This window comes from Camelina sativa, chromosome 12 (assembly GCF_000633955.1).
Source record: "Camelina sativa cultivar DH55 chromosome 12, Cs, whole genome shotgun sequence".
In the NCBI taxonomy this organism is placed as follows: domain Eukaryota; kingdom Viridiplantae; phylum Streptophyta; class Magnoliopsida; order Brassicales; family Brassicaceae; genus Camelina; species Camelina sativa.
Window position 1 is genome coordinate 2,742,526 of NC_025696.1, and position 14,832 is coordinate 2,757,357.

Here is a 14,832-nt window from a genome sequence, read left to right on the forward strand (position 1 = left end):
TTGTTGTCTACAAGTGCCTCAAGCTATGAAACCTGTGGGTGGCTTCCTGATCAAAGTTGCTTGTTCGAAGCCATAAGCAATCTCAATGAGCTTTGGCTCTGAGAATCTTAATCCTCCAAAGTTAATCCCAAATGGAACTCCTTCACTATCATATCCTGCAGGTACATTGATTCCTGGATACCCTCCAATGGCGAGGACAGAGCTCAACGTTGAACCAAGCGCCACTATTGCATCTAACTTCTGCTCTTTTATTAACTTTTCGATTCCATTTCTTGATAGTTCTTCCATTCTCTGCAACGCTGCTTTCTCTTTCTCACCCATTCCATTAGTGGCTTCTGCTGCAATGAACACATCTTGTCCCCATTCTTTCACTTTTTCCTGTTTTTATTTTCTTCAATTCAAGGACTGCATTTGTTCAAGTACCAAAAAAAAAGGTGAACTCGTTTGAAAGCTTAGTACTTGCCTGTTCAGCAAATTCCTCGTTGTAGGCAATAACATCTGCTAAGGAACGGACTGGTGATTCCACAAGCTCTTTGAGATATGCATTGAGAGACATCTTAAACTCAGCCAAAAGTGCTATCTCTTCACCACTATTAGTCGGACTGACAATGACTTCCATGTTTGGTATTGTCAGATTGTTAATGACGATAGCACCTTTTCGTCTTCATCCAAGAAAAAAACAGAAATAGATACATTGTTCTCAACTGATGAATCAACTTATAATAAATTTTACCTTAATGTTTTGATGTGATGATCAAGACGAGAAGAATTCTGCATTACAATCCCCAATCTCTTACCTTTCAGGCCACTAGCTGCCAGAAACTGCTTGTAACCGCCTTCAGGTATGAACTCAGATGCAGTTCTCGTGGCCTCGTCCAATGGATCGTAACCCACTATAGCATCAAGGAGATGAACAGCATCGGAAACTGTCCTACAGATCGTCCTAATAACATTGCAGAACAAAGAGAAACACTTAGAAATGGTACACAAATCAAATAGTTAGTAGTGGTGGGTGCTCACAAGTCTCTCACCCAATACTGTCCTGTCTCAAGGAGATGGGAACTACTCCGGCTCGGCTCGTGAGCCCGACAGTCGGTTTAATCCCGACCACAGAGTTCTGGCTTGCTGGAGAAAGAATGGAACCATCAGTTTCAGTCCCTAGTGACACGGCCACAAGATTGGCTGCTACAGATATAGCTGATGCACTACTTGACCCAGACGGATTTGCTGATAAAACATATGGATTCTGCAGCATTCTAAAGATTTGGTGAAACTTTTCGTAAGACATTTGGTTTACCAAATATATATTGATGGAGAAATGAAGAAAGTAACCTTTCCTTGGAGGCCACGTGCGCTCCAACCATTTGGGATGGAGAAAGATCGAAAATGAGCCCATTCGCTTAAGCTGGCTTTGCCTAAGATCACAGCACCAGATTCTCTCAGTCTCTTGACAACACCAGCGTCTCGAGGCACAACTGAACCTAGTAAAGCCAACGAACCAGCAGTGGTGTTAAGCTTGTCCTTGGTGGAGATGGAATCCTTGAGCAGAACGGGAACACCATGCAAGATAGGAAGCTTATAAGTAGCGTTTTTAAGGTCACGTTCTCTGTCTGCGATCTCTGCTTGGATCAACGCGTCTGGATTTGTCTCAATGACAGCGTGGAGTATTGGATTGAGTTTGGAGATTGCTTCAAGATACAACTCCACAAGCTGCTTTGATGTTAGTCGTTTCTCTTTGAAAGCAAGTCTGATGTCTTCAATGGTGGCTTCTTGGATCGAGAACGTTGAGGTAAGCCTAATATGAGAGGCAGATACAAATGACAGAAGAAGAACATGAGGAAAAAGAAGAGATGAGAAGAAGATGAAACGAAGAGCAACCATGGCTACAGTCTAGAGAAAGAAAGAGAAATGGTCAACGCCAAGAAGCCTTTGCCCTCTCTCTCTGCTTTTATGGAAGAGATTGAAAACATCGTTGACCCTATGGTTTTTGTTAGATTTTATTTTTTGTTCATGTTTAACTCAAACAAGTAAGAAAATTTCATGTACATATAGCTTTTGTGAGACAAACGATTAAATTTAAGATTGAGAGCTGGGGTAAGGTTTATCAAACAAACAAGTTGATATAAATAAAAGGAAAGATGAAGAAGTAAAACAGCCGAAAGCAAGCCACCATTCTTCATAAGATCAAGGTCTCCATACCATATCAGCAACTGGTATGACTACAACTGCCTTAAGCTTCGAACTTGGGTGGCTTCCTCATGAGAGTTGCTTGTTCGAAGCCATAAGCAATCTCAATAAGCTTTGGCTCTGAGAATCTCAATCCTCCAAAGCTAATCCCAAATGGAACTCCTTCACTATCATATCCTGCAGGGACAATGATTCCTGGATACCCTCCAATGGCGAGGACAGAGCTCAACCCTGAACCAACCTCCACTATTGCATCTAAATCCTTTTCTTTCATTAGCTGCTCGATTCCATTCCTCGAAAGTTGTTCCAAGTTCTGCAACGCTTCTTTCTCTTTCTCACCAATTCCATTAGTGGCTTCTGCTGCAAGGAGTAGCTCTTGTCCCCATTCTTTCACCATTTCCTTTTTAATTTCGATTCAGTGACCACAGTTGTTCAGATACCGAAAAGGTCAAATTTATTTTAAAAGATTAGTACTTACTTGTTCAGCGAACTTCTCGTTGTAGGCAATAACATCTGCTAAGGACCGGACTGGTGATTCCACAAGCTCTTTGAGATAAGCATTGAGGGACATCTTGAACTCAGACAAAAGTGCCATCTCTTCACCGCTCTCAGTCCAATCCATAATCACTTCGATGTTTGGTATTGATAGATTGTCAATTACTATCGCACCTTCTCGTCTTCACCGAAAGAAAAAGCGAATGATGTTTTGGTCGATATGATTGAATGACAATGTAAGTGATGGAACCAAACTTTAAACATGTTTTACCTTAATGTTTCGATGTGATGATCAAGATGAGGATGCTGCCTTACAATCCCTAATCTCTTACCCTTGAGGCCACTAGCTGTCAGAAACTGCTTGTAACCGCCTTGGGGTATGAACTCGGACGCGGTCTTTGTGGCTTCGTCTAAAGGATCATAACCCACAATAGCATCAAGGAGATGAACAGCATCTGAAACCGTCCTACATATCGGCCTAACATTGCAAACACACAATAAAAAGAAAGAAAGAAACTAAGGCACAATGGTATGAAAAATCAATAGAAGTAGACTCAGTCTCACCCAACAGTGTCCTGTCTCAAGGAGAGAGGAACCACCCCGGCTCGGCTCGTGAGTCCAACACTCGGTTTAATCCCGACCACCGAGTTGAGACTCGCAGGACAGAGAATGGAACCATTAGTTTCAGTCCCAATTGACACAGCCACAAGATTAGCTGCCACTGATATAGCTGAGCCACTACTTGATCCACACGGAGTCGCTGATAAAACGTACGGATTCTGCAGCATTCAAACATGCCTCTTCTTGAGTCTTTACTTACAAAAAGCTTTAAACTTGATAGAGCAATGAATATGATGAAATGAAAAAAAAACTGACCTTTCCTTGGAGGCCACGAGCGCTCCAACCACTTGGGATTGAATTAGATCGGAAATGAGCCCATTCACTTAAACTGGCTTTCCCCAAGATCACAGCACCAGATTCTCTGAGTCTCTTGACAACACCAGCGTCTCGAGGCACAACCGAACCAAGCAAAGCCAACGAACCAGCCGTGGTGTTAAGCTTGTCCTTGGTAGAGATGGAATCCTTGAGCAGAATCGGAACACCGTGCAAGATAGGAAGATCGGTGGTGACGTCTCTGAGCTCACGTTCTCTGTCTAGGATCTCTGCTTGGGTCAACGCATCTGGATTCGTCTCGATGACTGCGTTGAGTACAGGATTGAGTCTCGAGATTTCTTCTAGATACAACTCCACGAGCTGCTTTGATGTCAGTCTTTTCTCATTGAACGCAAGTCTAATGTCTTCAATGGTAGCTTCTTCGATCGAGAATGTTGAGTTCAGCATGATGTTGTCTAGAGAAAAATAATTTGTCAACGCCAAAGTAGCTAATTGTGTCATTCTCACAGATCCATGTTTGATTAAAGTTGTGATTTTTTTATGTTTGGTAGAGATAAACAATATTTAAAAAGCTTGTAAATTTATTCAAGGTAGTCAAAACCCTACACAAAGGGTTTTTACAAACTCGAAACGATACCAAATCAGAAAACACTCAGACCCTAGATAAACTAGAGAGGAAGGAAGTAGAAACAACAAAACCAAAAGCAAAAGACACCATTATTCATAAGTCTCTTCTCTTACACACTCTCCAGATCTAAAGCTGACCAGAGTTCTCAACAACCACACGCTTCGAGGTCCTTCCAGAATCAGATCCAACCTTCTCAATCGCCTTCACCACATCCAAACCTTCAACGACTTGACCAAACACAACGTGCTTCCCATCTAGCCACGAGGTTTTAGCAGTACAGATAAAGAACTGAGATCCGTTAGTGTTGGGACCAGAGTTAGCCATGGAGAGTATCCCAGCTCCGGTATGTTTCTTGACAAAGTTCTCGTCTTTGAACTTAGCTCCGTAGATCGATTCACCACCGGTTCCATTCCCGGCTGTGAAATCACCTCCTTGGCACATGAACCCAGGAATCACACGGTGAAAGCTTGAACCTTTGAAGTGAAGTGGCTTGCCCATCTTCCCGACTCCTTTCTCGCCGGTACAGAGAGCTCTGAAATTCTCCGCCGTGTTTGGGGTAGTGTCAGCGTATAGCTCCATCAGGATACGACCTGCGGGTGCACCGCCGACACTCATGTCGAAGAAAACTTTAGGGTTCGCCATTTTTTTGGTTGGAAGAGATTTGAAGATTTGAGAGAAGAAATCGAAGAATTGAAGATTAGGTTTGTGAATTGTGAAGATGTTGAAATTAGGGTTCTTCTTATAGAGAGGCGATTTAATTTTTAAAGCGGTGTAATCTGAAAAAGGAAATTATATTAATGACCGTCGATTTATGACACGTGTAGGGTTTGAAGATTAACCGTGGTTATATCGAATCTGACTAGGGTTTAAGTCGCGTGGATCCGAGGCTCCCTCATAATTATATTACCTTTTTTAGATGGACCGACAACATTACGGCGTTGAAGTTTAGGTGTGGGCCGAAAGCTAAAGCGAAAAGCCCATTATCTTATTTTATTGGCTACTTCTATTTTTTTTTTTTTTTTTCTTTTGGGTTGCCACACTCGTTCTTCGATTCTATTGACCATTCATGTTGGTTGGTGGTGATTATCTATCAGCACGTGAACACTTGTGTACGATACTACGAATGGATATTTACTAGATTCACGATCTTATTATCATCGAATGATCGAAACAATATGAATGAATGATCTTACTTATGACTTACATGGCTACATTGGACGTCAACGTTTTATGATGAGGATAAGTAATCATGAGCTGAAAGTGATTATTTTGAGACTATGTTTACGTGGATATGAGACTGATTATGCCTTGGTGGGATTATTTAGGTGAGGTTTTCACTGTTTTGAACTAGATTAGGCCACTTTGTATTGTTTGCCAAAGTGATTATTTTGAGATTATGTTTCAAGTCACATCATTGTGTGAAAATGCAAACCGAATAAAACTACCTTCGTACAATATGCATCATCAATTCTTAAGTGATTCTTATTCATATAAGGTTTTTTTAGACCCCAAGCGACTCCTAACTATGGTCTACATACGGCCGGAATCTATCCTCCACTCCACAATTTTCATCATATTTTATCCACTATTTACATATAATCACACAATTTGTCTACACTAGAATAATCGTACAAAAGAAGTACTATTATATCTCCAAAATCCATAAGTTAAATAAAATCAAAGCANCTTCTTTTTTTTTTTTTTTTTTTGGTTGCCACACTCGTTCTTTCGATTCTATTGACCACTCGATTGTATTGGAGAGAGTACACACCATTTAAGTCATGTTGGTTGGTGGTGATTATCTATCAGCACGTGAACACTTTGTGTACGATGGGATATTTACTAGATTCACGATCTTATTTTCATCGAACAGTATGAATGAATGATCTTACTTAATTTATGACTTACATGGCTACATTTGATATCAACGTTTAATGATGAGGAGAAGTAATCATGAGCTGAAATGTTCACATTGTTTATTTCGTTAGTTTTAGCATACAACATGTTCCGTACTCACTATATTTTTCAGACTATGACCCCACTCAGATTCTACAAAATAAGAATGTAGGAGGAGACAAAAGATAAGTTTAATTACGTGGAATGAGACTGATTATGCCTTGGTGGGAATGGGATTATTAGGTGAGGTTTCACTTTTTTGAACTAGATTAGCTAGGCGGCTAGGCCACTTTGTATTGTTTGCCAAATTAAGTGATTAATTTGAGATTATGTTTCCAAGTCACATCATTATGTGAAAATGCAAACAGAATAAAACTACGTTCGTACAATATGCATCATCAATATTTCTCAAGTGATTCTTAATCATATAAGGTTTTTTTTTAGACCCCAAACGACTCCTAACTATGGTCTAGGGCCGGAATCTATCTATCCTCCACTCCACAATTTTCATCATATTTTATCCACTATATATTTACTTACATATCACACAATTGTCTAGACTAGAATAATCGTACACAAAAGAAGTATTATATCTCCAAAAAATCCATAAGTTAAATAAAATCAAAGCATCATCGTAAAAGAGACTTTTGGAGTTGTTCAGCAGACAATATCATTGTTTTTTTTTTTTTTTTAATAATAATCATATTGGCTTTGATTGGAAGCACCCAAACGCATTGTTTGCAAACGAGCCGCTGTAATAATCACCAATCAACAAGTCTTTTGGAGAAGACGGTTGGATATCAAGGTTGGAGAAAGCGATTGAAGATGGTGGTTAGAACCTATTTTTGGTGGTTGCAAACACTAATCCTAATTACCAACAAAAACCAGCGTTTGACATTTATAAAGACGTTGCACGGTTCATTTTATTTTTTTGGCAAAATATTGCATAGTTTTTGTTCCTTTATTCACTATTCAAATCATAATCTTGATTTAATATGTGTTGTTATTCTTTTTAATGTTTTTAGGAAAAGGTTAGTAAGCCAAAAAAATTAGTAATTTAAGATTATGATTTGAATAGTAAGATTTTAAAATATACATTTGATAATTTCATTAATATCACATTTGATCATTTAGTTAATATCATTTAAATATATTGATATTTTATATTATGAATTAGATAATAATTTATCATTTCATTTATTTTTTATTTTTAATTAAATTAATTTAATTGTTTAAAAATTTATTATAACTTATACTATTCAACCGCTGTAATGTTACCAATCAAGCTAAATACTCAACCGCTTTCTTTTACTCTACCATTTTTTCCATCCGTTAATTTAAACCGCTTTCTTTTTAACAATCTCTTTTACAACCGCTATAAAAGTTTTAACCGTCTCTTTTAAATGTGGTTACCAATCAGAGCCATTATGATCTATCCAGTAATATTCGTTCTCCAACGTTAGCAACGACCACCGATACGACCTTTTCCCTTGTCATTATCAACAACAAACAACAATGATTAAAATTTTCTAATTTCAAATGACAAACTACTAAAATTCAAAGTTTAGAAAAATAAACAAAGAAACAAACAAAATTATGCAGCAGGGATGCGCAGGGTACGAGATCCACTGCCACCGTACACGTGGACAACCAAACATCTTTAATCACTGCAAAGATACTCTCTCACGTCACTCCTTATTTAACTTTGTAGTATATAGTAAGTAAATCTCAAAAAACCATATACTAGTAAATTAGTATTTATCTTTTTGATTAACCAAAAAAATTAAAAAATATAAAAAAAAAGTAAAAAAATCGAAAAAGCAAACAAACCTCCGTGCAATCATATCATATGCATGGCCTTTAAAGGGTTTACTTCACCTTCCCCTCGATCGCTAGAGTTACTGTGCTCTTCCTCAATCTCCCCGTCACAGTCACATCTCATCCGTACACGTGGACCCACACACCTCCTTTAAGCTCAACCAGCTGATTCGTCTTAACCTTTGGCCGTTTAGGCTCTCTCTCTCTCAATCACTTTGTATATATCATCATCGACTCATCACAAGTGATATACTTCTCGCTTCTCTCAGTTTCAAGATTTATACAACGAAGCTTTGTTGCGTTTCTCGTCTTCTTCCTCCGACGACGCTGGTTTGATTTAACAAGGTTCGTGATCTCTCTATACGTGTGTTTGCTCTGGTTACGAAAACATTTACGGTTGATCAAGTTTTTTTAATCCCCCTGCTTTGATTTTTTTTTCGCCGGATCTCTCCGAATGAGAGTTCTGTTATCGATCTCTTCTGTGCGTGATTGTTTTCTTGTTCTTTGATACTATTTGGAATCCGACGTTTCCATGATTATATCGTTCGATTCCTGTTGTGATTGATCCGTTGTATAGAACAGTCGTTTGTTATTAAACTGTTCTGTATTGCGAGCTAAATGGATCTGATCGGTTTATGTGAATGCAGGGTTTATGATCATTGGACTTGTAATTGGCTAATATTTTTGAATCAGTCTGGAAGCAATGTCGTCTTTTAATCTCAGTGTAGATGCGAATCATCAGAATGGGAATGCCAAGAATGCTTCAGATTCTTCTTCATTTACAGTGGAAGATATTGATGACTTTGATTTCTCCAAGTTGTTAGAGAAGCCAAGGCCGTTGAACATTGATAGACTGAGATCACTTGATGAAAGGTCTCTTACTGAATTAGCTGGTTCACCACAACTTAGAAATGCAGATTTTAGTAATGCTCCTCGGGTTCATGATCATTCGGATTATGTGATTTCACCTAGCGTTGGTGGTGGTAGGAGGTCTGGATTCAATACTCCTAGGTCACTCCCTGGATTTGAATCTCATCCTATGGTTGGTGAGGCCTGGGATGCTTTGAGGCGCTCTATGGTTTACTTTCGTGGACAACCTGTTGGTACTATTGCTGCTGTTGATAATTCTGAAGAAAAACTCAACTATGATCAGGTTAAGAAAGAAATCTTCTAATTGTCATGTTTCTTTTTGAAAAACCCTGTGTTGGTACTTGATGTGGTATATACCATTCATCAGGGTACTTTATTAAACCCTGTGTTGGTTGATCTGGTTATCTTGCTGACTCTTATCCTTTGTAGGTGTTCGTGAGAGATTTTGTACCAAGTGCTTTAGCGTTCCTGATGAATGGTGAGCCAGACATTGTCAAAAACTTTATATTGAAGACTCTTCGTCTTCAATCATGGGAGAAAAAGATTGATAGATTCCAGCTTGGTGAAGGAGTTATGCCTGCTAGCTTCAAAGTTTTCCATGATCCTGTTAGAAACCACGAAACACTGATAGCTGATTTTGGCGAGAGTGCAATTGGAAGGGTAGCGCCTGTTGATTCTGGTTTTTGGTGGATTATACTGCTCAGAGCATACACGAAATCTACAGGAGACTCTTCTCTTGCTGACATGCCTGAATGCCAAAAGGGTATACGGCTGATACTAAGCCTGTGTCTCTCTGAGGGGTTTGATACCTTTCCCACTCTCTTATGCGCAGATGGTTGCTGTATGATTGATCGTAGGATGGTGAGCAGCAAATTTTATTTCTAGTGTTTCTTTCTACGAGGAGACAGTTTTGAGCTAGCTGTTTCATCAGTTTTCCATTCTTTAATTTTGTGTTCTCTGTTTTTTAGGGAGTTTATGGTTACCCCATAGAGATTCAAGCCCTCTTCTTTATGGCCTTAAGATGCGCTTTGCTCCTGCTTAAACATGATGGGGAAGGTAAGGAAATGGTGGAACAGATAGTAAAGCGACTTCATGCATTGAGCTACCACATGAGGAGCTACTTTTGGCTAGACTCGAAGCAGCTTAATGACATTTACCGATATAAGACAGAGGAATACTCTCACACTGCTGTCAACAAGTTCAACGTGATCCCTGATTCTCTTCCAGAATGGGTTTTTGACTTTATGCCGCCTCACGGAGGGTTTTTTATCGGCAACGTTAGCCCTGCAAGAATGGATTTCAGATGGTTTGCATTAGGTAATTGTATAGCCATTTTGTCTTCCTTGGCTACTCCTGAACAGTCAACAGCGATTATGGATCTCATAGAATCTCGATGGGAAGAATTGGTTGGAGAAATGCCACTGAAAGTTTGCTATCCCGCAATAGAAAGCCATGAATGGAGAATAGTAACTGGTTGTGACCCCAAAAACACTCGGTGGAGCTACCACAATGGAGGATCCTGGCCAGGTAAACACATTTAATTGGACTACAAATGAATCACTCCTGTCCCAGTGTTCTTCTCTGGTTCCATTGTGGTATCTTAATCTTAGTCAAAGGCTAATCTGACCCTTAATTAACTAATTATGTTTACTGACTCACAGTGCTGCTATGGCTTTTGACGGCTGCTTGTATCAAAACTGGTCGACCTCAAATAGCAAGACGAGCAATTGAAGTAGCAGAGGCTAGGCTTCATAAGGACCATTGGCCTGAATACTATGATGGAAAGGTAGGGAGATACGTGGGGAAACAGTCACGTAAAAACCAGACTTGGTCAATAGCCGGATACTTAGTAGCCAAGATGATGCTGGAAGATCCGTCACATGTCGGTATGGTCTCTCTTGAGGAAGACAAACAGATGAAACCCGTTATGAGAAGATCCAACTCCTGGACTTGTTGAAAACATTAGAAAGAGATTGGCTAAGAAGCACCTGATCATGATTCCTGGCTTTAATGTTGATAGACGACTCTCTTTCTTCGTTTTTTTTCAATTCCACATTTAACGTTGTTTGCTTTGTGAAATATTTTTAGACTGTGGAAGATTTTAAGCATAAAAAGATTTCGTATGTTTAGCTTCATGTCTTTTATTATATGCGTTCTCTCTCTATTGAAATGACTACAGAGCAGAAAGGGATATTTCTTGATCTGCAAGGTAAAAACGAAAAACCCCAATTACTCTTCACTTTTTGTTCAGACATCAAGGTTTCGTGCAATGATGCCTTCAAATGTAACACCAGGTCCAAAAGCCAGAATCAGTCCCCACTCGTTTTCTTCTTCGTTCAGGCTCCTCACTTTCTTGCTCTCCTCCAGCATATACTCCAACACATAAACGATCGAATTGCTGCTCGCATTGCCATAATCCATGAGAGCTCTTCTGCTTGGACTCAGCTTCTCAGGCGACAGGTTAAGTCGCTTCTCCATTCTGTTCAATATGGCCGGTCCACCTGGATGAACCGCCCAGAACATCTGGTTATAGTCTTTATGAGCCAGTCCCGCTTTTACTATTAGCTTCTTGCAAAAATTCTCCACGTTGTCTTCTATTATCTGTGGAAGCTCTCTGGCTAGCTTGAAGTTTATCCCTTGTTCCGTTAGCCTCCCATCTATCGTCTTCTCTGTGTCTGCGCCATGAAAATGCAATCCAAGTTTATCCAAAAATATTGTCTTAAGTTATAGGCATAATAGGATGCACAATACTTGTTGGTTTTTTACCAGGCAAGAAATTCTGTATTGCAGTGTGAAGCTCAAAGAGAGGCTTCTCGCATATCGGGTCTGGATCGGATCCGATGATCACAGCTCCGGCTCCATCACCAAACAACGCGACCCCAACAAGATCATAAGGTCTATCCATACTTGGGGGTTTGAACCCAATGATGGTTGTCTCGGACGTTGCGAGCAAAACTCTACTGCCCGGATTATTCTCGGCTATGTCTTTGGCTACACGGAGACCTGCAACGCCACCAGAACAACCGACGAAGTAGAGCAGAACACGGTGTGTGTCAGGACTGAGTCCAAGCCCCTTGGCTAAGTACAAGTCCCCACCAGGAAGACGAGCTTCGCTTGAGGAGACATAGACCAGGTGAGTTATGTCCGAAATAGAACGCCCCCAGTTCTTGATGCAGGTTCTGGAGGCTTCTACTGCCATCTCGGTCACTGCATCATTGCAGATGTCGAGACGCTGTGTCACTGTGGATCCTCCTTCAATGGCAAGTTCTGGATACTTCTTGAGTATCTCCTCCGACATCACAACATACCTTGTCTTCACCGTTGTTGTCTTGCCTGTATATAGAAAACGAACAGTTCGAACAAACCTCAGTTCTCAGGAGCTTATAAGAGGAGATAAAAAATTGAAGAAACGAGGTTAAAGTGAAGACATTACAGAGACGAGTAAGCTTCTGTTTGAGTTCTGGGTCGTCACATTTGGTGGTTTTGAAGTAGCCATCGACTAAGTACTCTTGCATCACTAGCTGGTGAGGAAAGGCTTTTCCGAGAGCAAGAATTGTCGCTTTTCCCGGGTTTGATTTCTTCTCTGAACCCAATTCTGTGGCATCGATGCTTCCCATTTCTTATCTATTTTCTCTTGTCAAAGACTCAAATCTTGGGTCTGTAAAAAAGGTTCAAAGTGAAGGCATATATATATACACTGCAGCTTTTGCAGTTTATGACCTGCATCTTGTGCGGTGTTTCTGTCTAGTTGATATTTGGTGAAGATTAGGTGTAGGATTCAGGAACTTCATGTTTATTGCATTGGCTCTTTCTAAAACCCAACTCCAATTCTTCAAACATTTCCTCTTGATACATAGTCTTTGGATGTGTTATAGTTATAGTTGTTTTGTACATTTTCACACTTAAAAACACTGAAATTGAAATTAACTAAAGCTCCTTGCTAGTTCAAGTATATGGTTAAGAGTAAATGAAAGGTCGATGAGATTTCTTTTTCCTGCTCTTATGGCTAAAAATTTCTGATTCGGTTGTTGAGTATCAAAATTTGCTGAGTTTCTACATGCATGATGGATCATCATACGAAAGACAGCAAAAAATAGAAGAACAAATGAGGAAAGGTGAAGAGTTAAAATGAAATTTCTACTCAGACCTATTCCCTATCTATGCCCCTTGCTTGAATCTTCATATCCTTTCTTCTCCCAATGCACATACGTCAACCTTATCGATGAAACATACGGTTCTGATTATAGAAAAGCTACCAGGATAAAAATGTATGACTTGTCAGAGGTCTGAGAGACACTTCCCACTGATGAAGTCAATCACTTTGGTAAGTGACTCATCAAGTTTGGCAGTGACTGCAGCTAAGTTCTCCAAAAATTCTTCAGAAGTTGGTCTATTTCCATCCACAATATCAGTCACCCCTTTTATTAGAATCGTAGGCACCTTAAAGATATCAGCCACATAGGCCACTGCTGCTCCCTGAAATGCCAAATTTCCGAGAATAAGCCGTGGTAACTGATAAAGACACAGAGACAAACACATAGATTGGAGTCACGTTCATTAACACAGGAAACTTATGGATTGTATACCTCCATGTCTTTAACTGTTGCATCATTTGCTGTGATGGATTCTTCATCATGTGGAGACATATCCATAGAATCGCCAGTGGATAATCTTCCCACCTTGGGACATTATCACAACCAAATCATAAATCTACCACTTATATATATGCAAAACAGATGAAGAAATAATCAAAAAAATTGCATGAGGATCAAATGGTGAACTCAGAGCAACCTTTAGGTTGAGCTCCTTTATAAGGTTGGGTGTTGGGAAGGCTTTCCGCATACCAACACCATATAGATCAAGGACCTGCAGAAAGTACAGAGAAAGTTTTTGGAAAAAGGCAAAAATATATGGAATGAGAATGCAAGCATATCATTCAAGAACAGTCTTGCAACTCATACAGATAGATGAAAAATACAAAAGAGCACGTACAGGAACGGGTATCCTTCTGTCATGGAAAGCAACAGTGGAGACAACATAAACATCGCTAATACATGCTCCTTTGGCCTGTAAAGACCAAAAAAAAAAAACAAGGATGGTGTTCATTCTTTTTTGACACAAAAGAGGCATGAGAGCGACTATGTGTAGAGTAAGATACTTGTAATATATGTACCCTAAAGCCACCAGCAGTTCCCGCATTAATAATCAAGTCTGGTTGAATTGCTAGAATGGAAGCATAAGTCACGAGAGATGCAGGAACCGTGCCAACACTCTCTACCCCTGAACATAATATAACAAGAGTTAGAAAAAAGCTACAAGCCAGACATTCAGATTTTAGTAACAGTGACCATTAGAGATAACAAACACCAAAGAACTTCACAAAACATCCTGAAACACTAACAATCACACAACCACATGGATATACACATACCTAAAGTTGAATCCTTTCCTGGACACACAATATTAATGCTCAAATCTTTATACATTCCTTTAAACAGAACCCAAGTCACCTCTTTTGGAAACCTACAAAAACAAACAAAAATTTCAATCTTTATCAAAACAGTAACAAGAACGTATTCACATATGATTCCGAATCAAAATCAAAAAAGAACTCACGGCGTATTAACTTCTTCAACAAGCCGTAATCTATTGATCAGAGGCTGAGCTTCCTTTTGCATAGCTGCGAATACACAGAGTCATTAGAAGAAAAAAAAAGAATCATCCCAATCAAAGAGAAAGAGACCTAAAAATTAGTACCGACGATGAACACAATGGTAAGAATCGGCCGTTTCTCTCCTTCACCCATAAGCTCTTCCATAGCCGTCGCCGGCGATTCGTCAAAGATCCAATTTTTTTTCTAAACGTATATACAAAATTAAAAAAAAACGTCTCCGACCCGACCCGACCCGTTCCGGATCAGACCCAACAATTTTATTTAATTGATTTTGTTTTTGCATAAATAATTAAAAAGGAAAAAAAACGTTGACGACTTGACGGCCGTTTATGACACGTAAGCAAACAATCCAAAAGGAGTCCGGTCGTTC

General features: G+C 39.6%; 6 protein-coding genes across 8 annotated transcripts; 1 reads left to right on the forward strand and 5 right to left on the reverse strand.

Annotated features, from left to right (window-relative positions):
• On the reverse strand, nt 3-1,988 carry LOC104729729 (putative amidase C869.01). Its single transcript, XM_010448723.2, has 5 exons — nt 1,333-1,988; nt 1,032-1,246; nt 734-943; nt 464-662; nt 3-378 (listed from the first exon to the last, which is right to left on the reverse strand). Exons 1-5 carry the CDS (start codon nt 1,879-1,881, stop codon nt 19-21), a joined length of 1,533 nt encoding a protein of 510 aa, XP_010447025.1. The 5' UTR covers nt 1,882-1,988; the 3' UTR covers nt 3-18.
• Nucleotides 2,057-4,102, reverse strand: LOC104729728 (putative amidase C869.01). Its single transcript, XM_010448721.2, has 5 exons — nt 3,559-4,102; nt 3,247-3,461; nt 2,954-3,160; nt 2,666-2,864; nt 2,057-2,587 (listed from the first exon to the last, which is right to left on the reverse strand). The coding sequence occupies exons 1-5, from the start codon at nt 4,075-4,077 to the stop codon at nt 2,231-2,233; spliced, it is 1,497 nt and encodes a 498-aa protein (XP_010447023.1). The 5' UTR covers nt 4,078-4,102; the 3' UTR covers nt 2,057-2,230.
• Nucleotides 4,138-4,943, reverse strand: LOC104729727 (peptidyl-prolyl cis-trans isomerase). The gene has a single exon (XM_010448720.2). The coding sequence runs from the start codon at nt 4,844-4,846 to the stop codon at nt 4,331-4,333; it is 516 nt and encodes a 171-aa protein (XP_010447022.1). The 5' UTR covers nt 4,847-4,943; the 3' UTR covers nt 4,138-4,330.
• On the forward strand, nt 7,961-10,920 carry LOC104729732 (probable alkaline/neutral invertase B). Its single transcript, XM_010448725.2, has 5 exons — nt 7,961-8,263; nt 8,566-9,071; nt 9,218-9,649; nt 9,757-10,315; nt 10,450-10,920. Exons 2-5 carry the CDS (start codon nt 8,622-8,624, stop codon nt 10,743-10,745), a joined length of 1,737 nt encoding a protein of 578 aa, XP_010447027.1. The 5' UTR covers nt 7,961-8,263; nt 8,566-8,621; the 3' UTR covers nt 10,746-10,920.
• On the reverse strand, nt 11,027-12,458 carry LOC104729733 (type III polyketide synthase B). The gene is made up of 3 exons (XM_010448726.2): nt 12,222-12,458; nt 11,555-12,121; nt 11,027-11,463 (listed from the first exon to the last, which is right to left on the reverse strand). The coding sequence occupies exons 1-3, from the start codon at nt 12,403-12,405 to the stop codon at nt 11,036-11,038; spliced, it is 1,179 nt and encodes a 392-aa protein (XP_010447028.1). The 5' UTR covers nt 12,406-12,458; the 3' UTR covers nt 11,027-11,035.
• LOC104729734 (5'-methylthioadenosine/S-adenosylhomocysteine nucleosidase 2) lies at nt 12,749-14,684 on the reverse strand. Of its 3 annotated transcripts, none has more exons than XM_019234030.1 (8): nt 14,546-14,684; nt 14,405-14,468; nt 14,220-14,311; nt 13,947-14,068; nt 13,781-13,855; nt 13,580-13,654; nt 13,375-13,467; nt 12,749-13,264 (listed from the first exon to the last, which is right to left on the reverse strand). In XM_019234030.1, exons 1-8 carry the CDS (start codon nt 14,604-14,606, stop codon nt 13,067-13,069), a joined length of 780 nt encoding a protein of 259 aa, XP_019089575.1. In that variant the 5' UTR covers nt 14,607-14,684; the 3' UTR covers nt 12,749-13,066. The 3 variants fall into 3 exon arrangements, with proteins under 3 accessions (XP_019089575.1, XP_019089576.1, XP_010447030.1); XM_019234031.1 differs by having other exon boundaries at nt 14,550-14,645; XM_010448728.2 differs by having other exon boundaries at nt 12,750-13,264; nt 13,962-14,068; nt 14,546-14,681.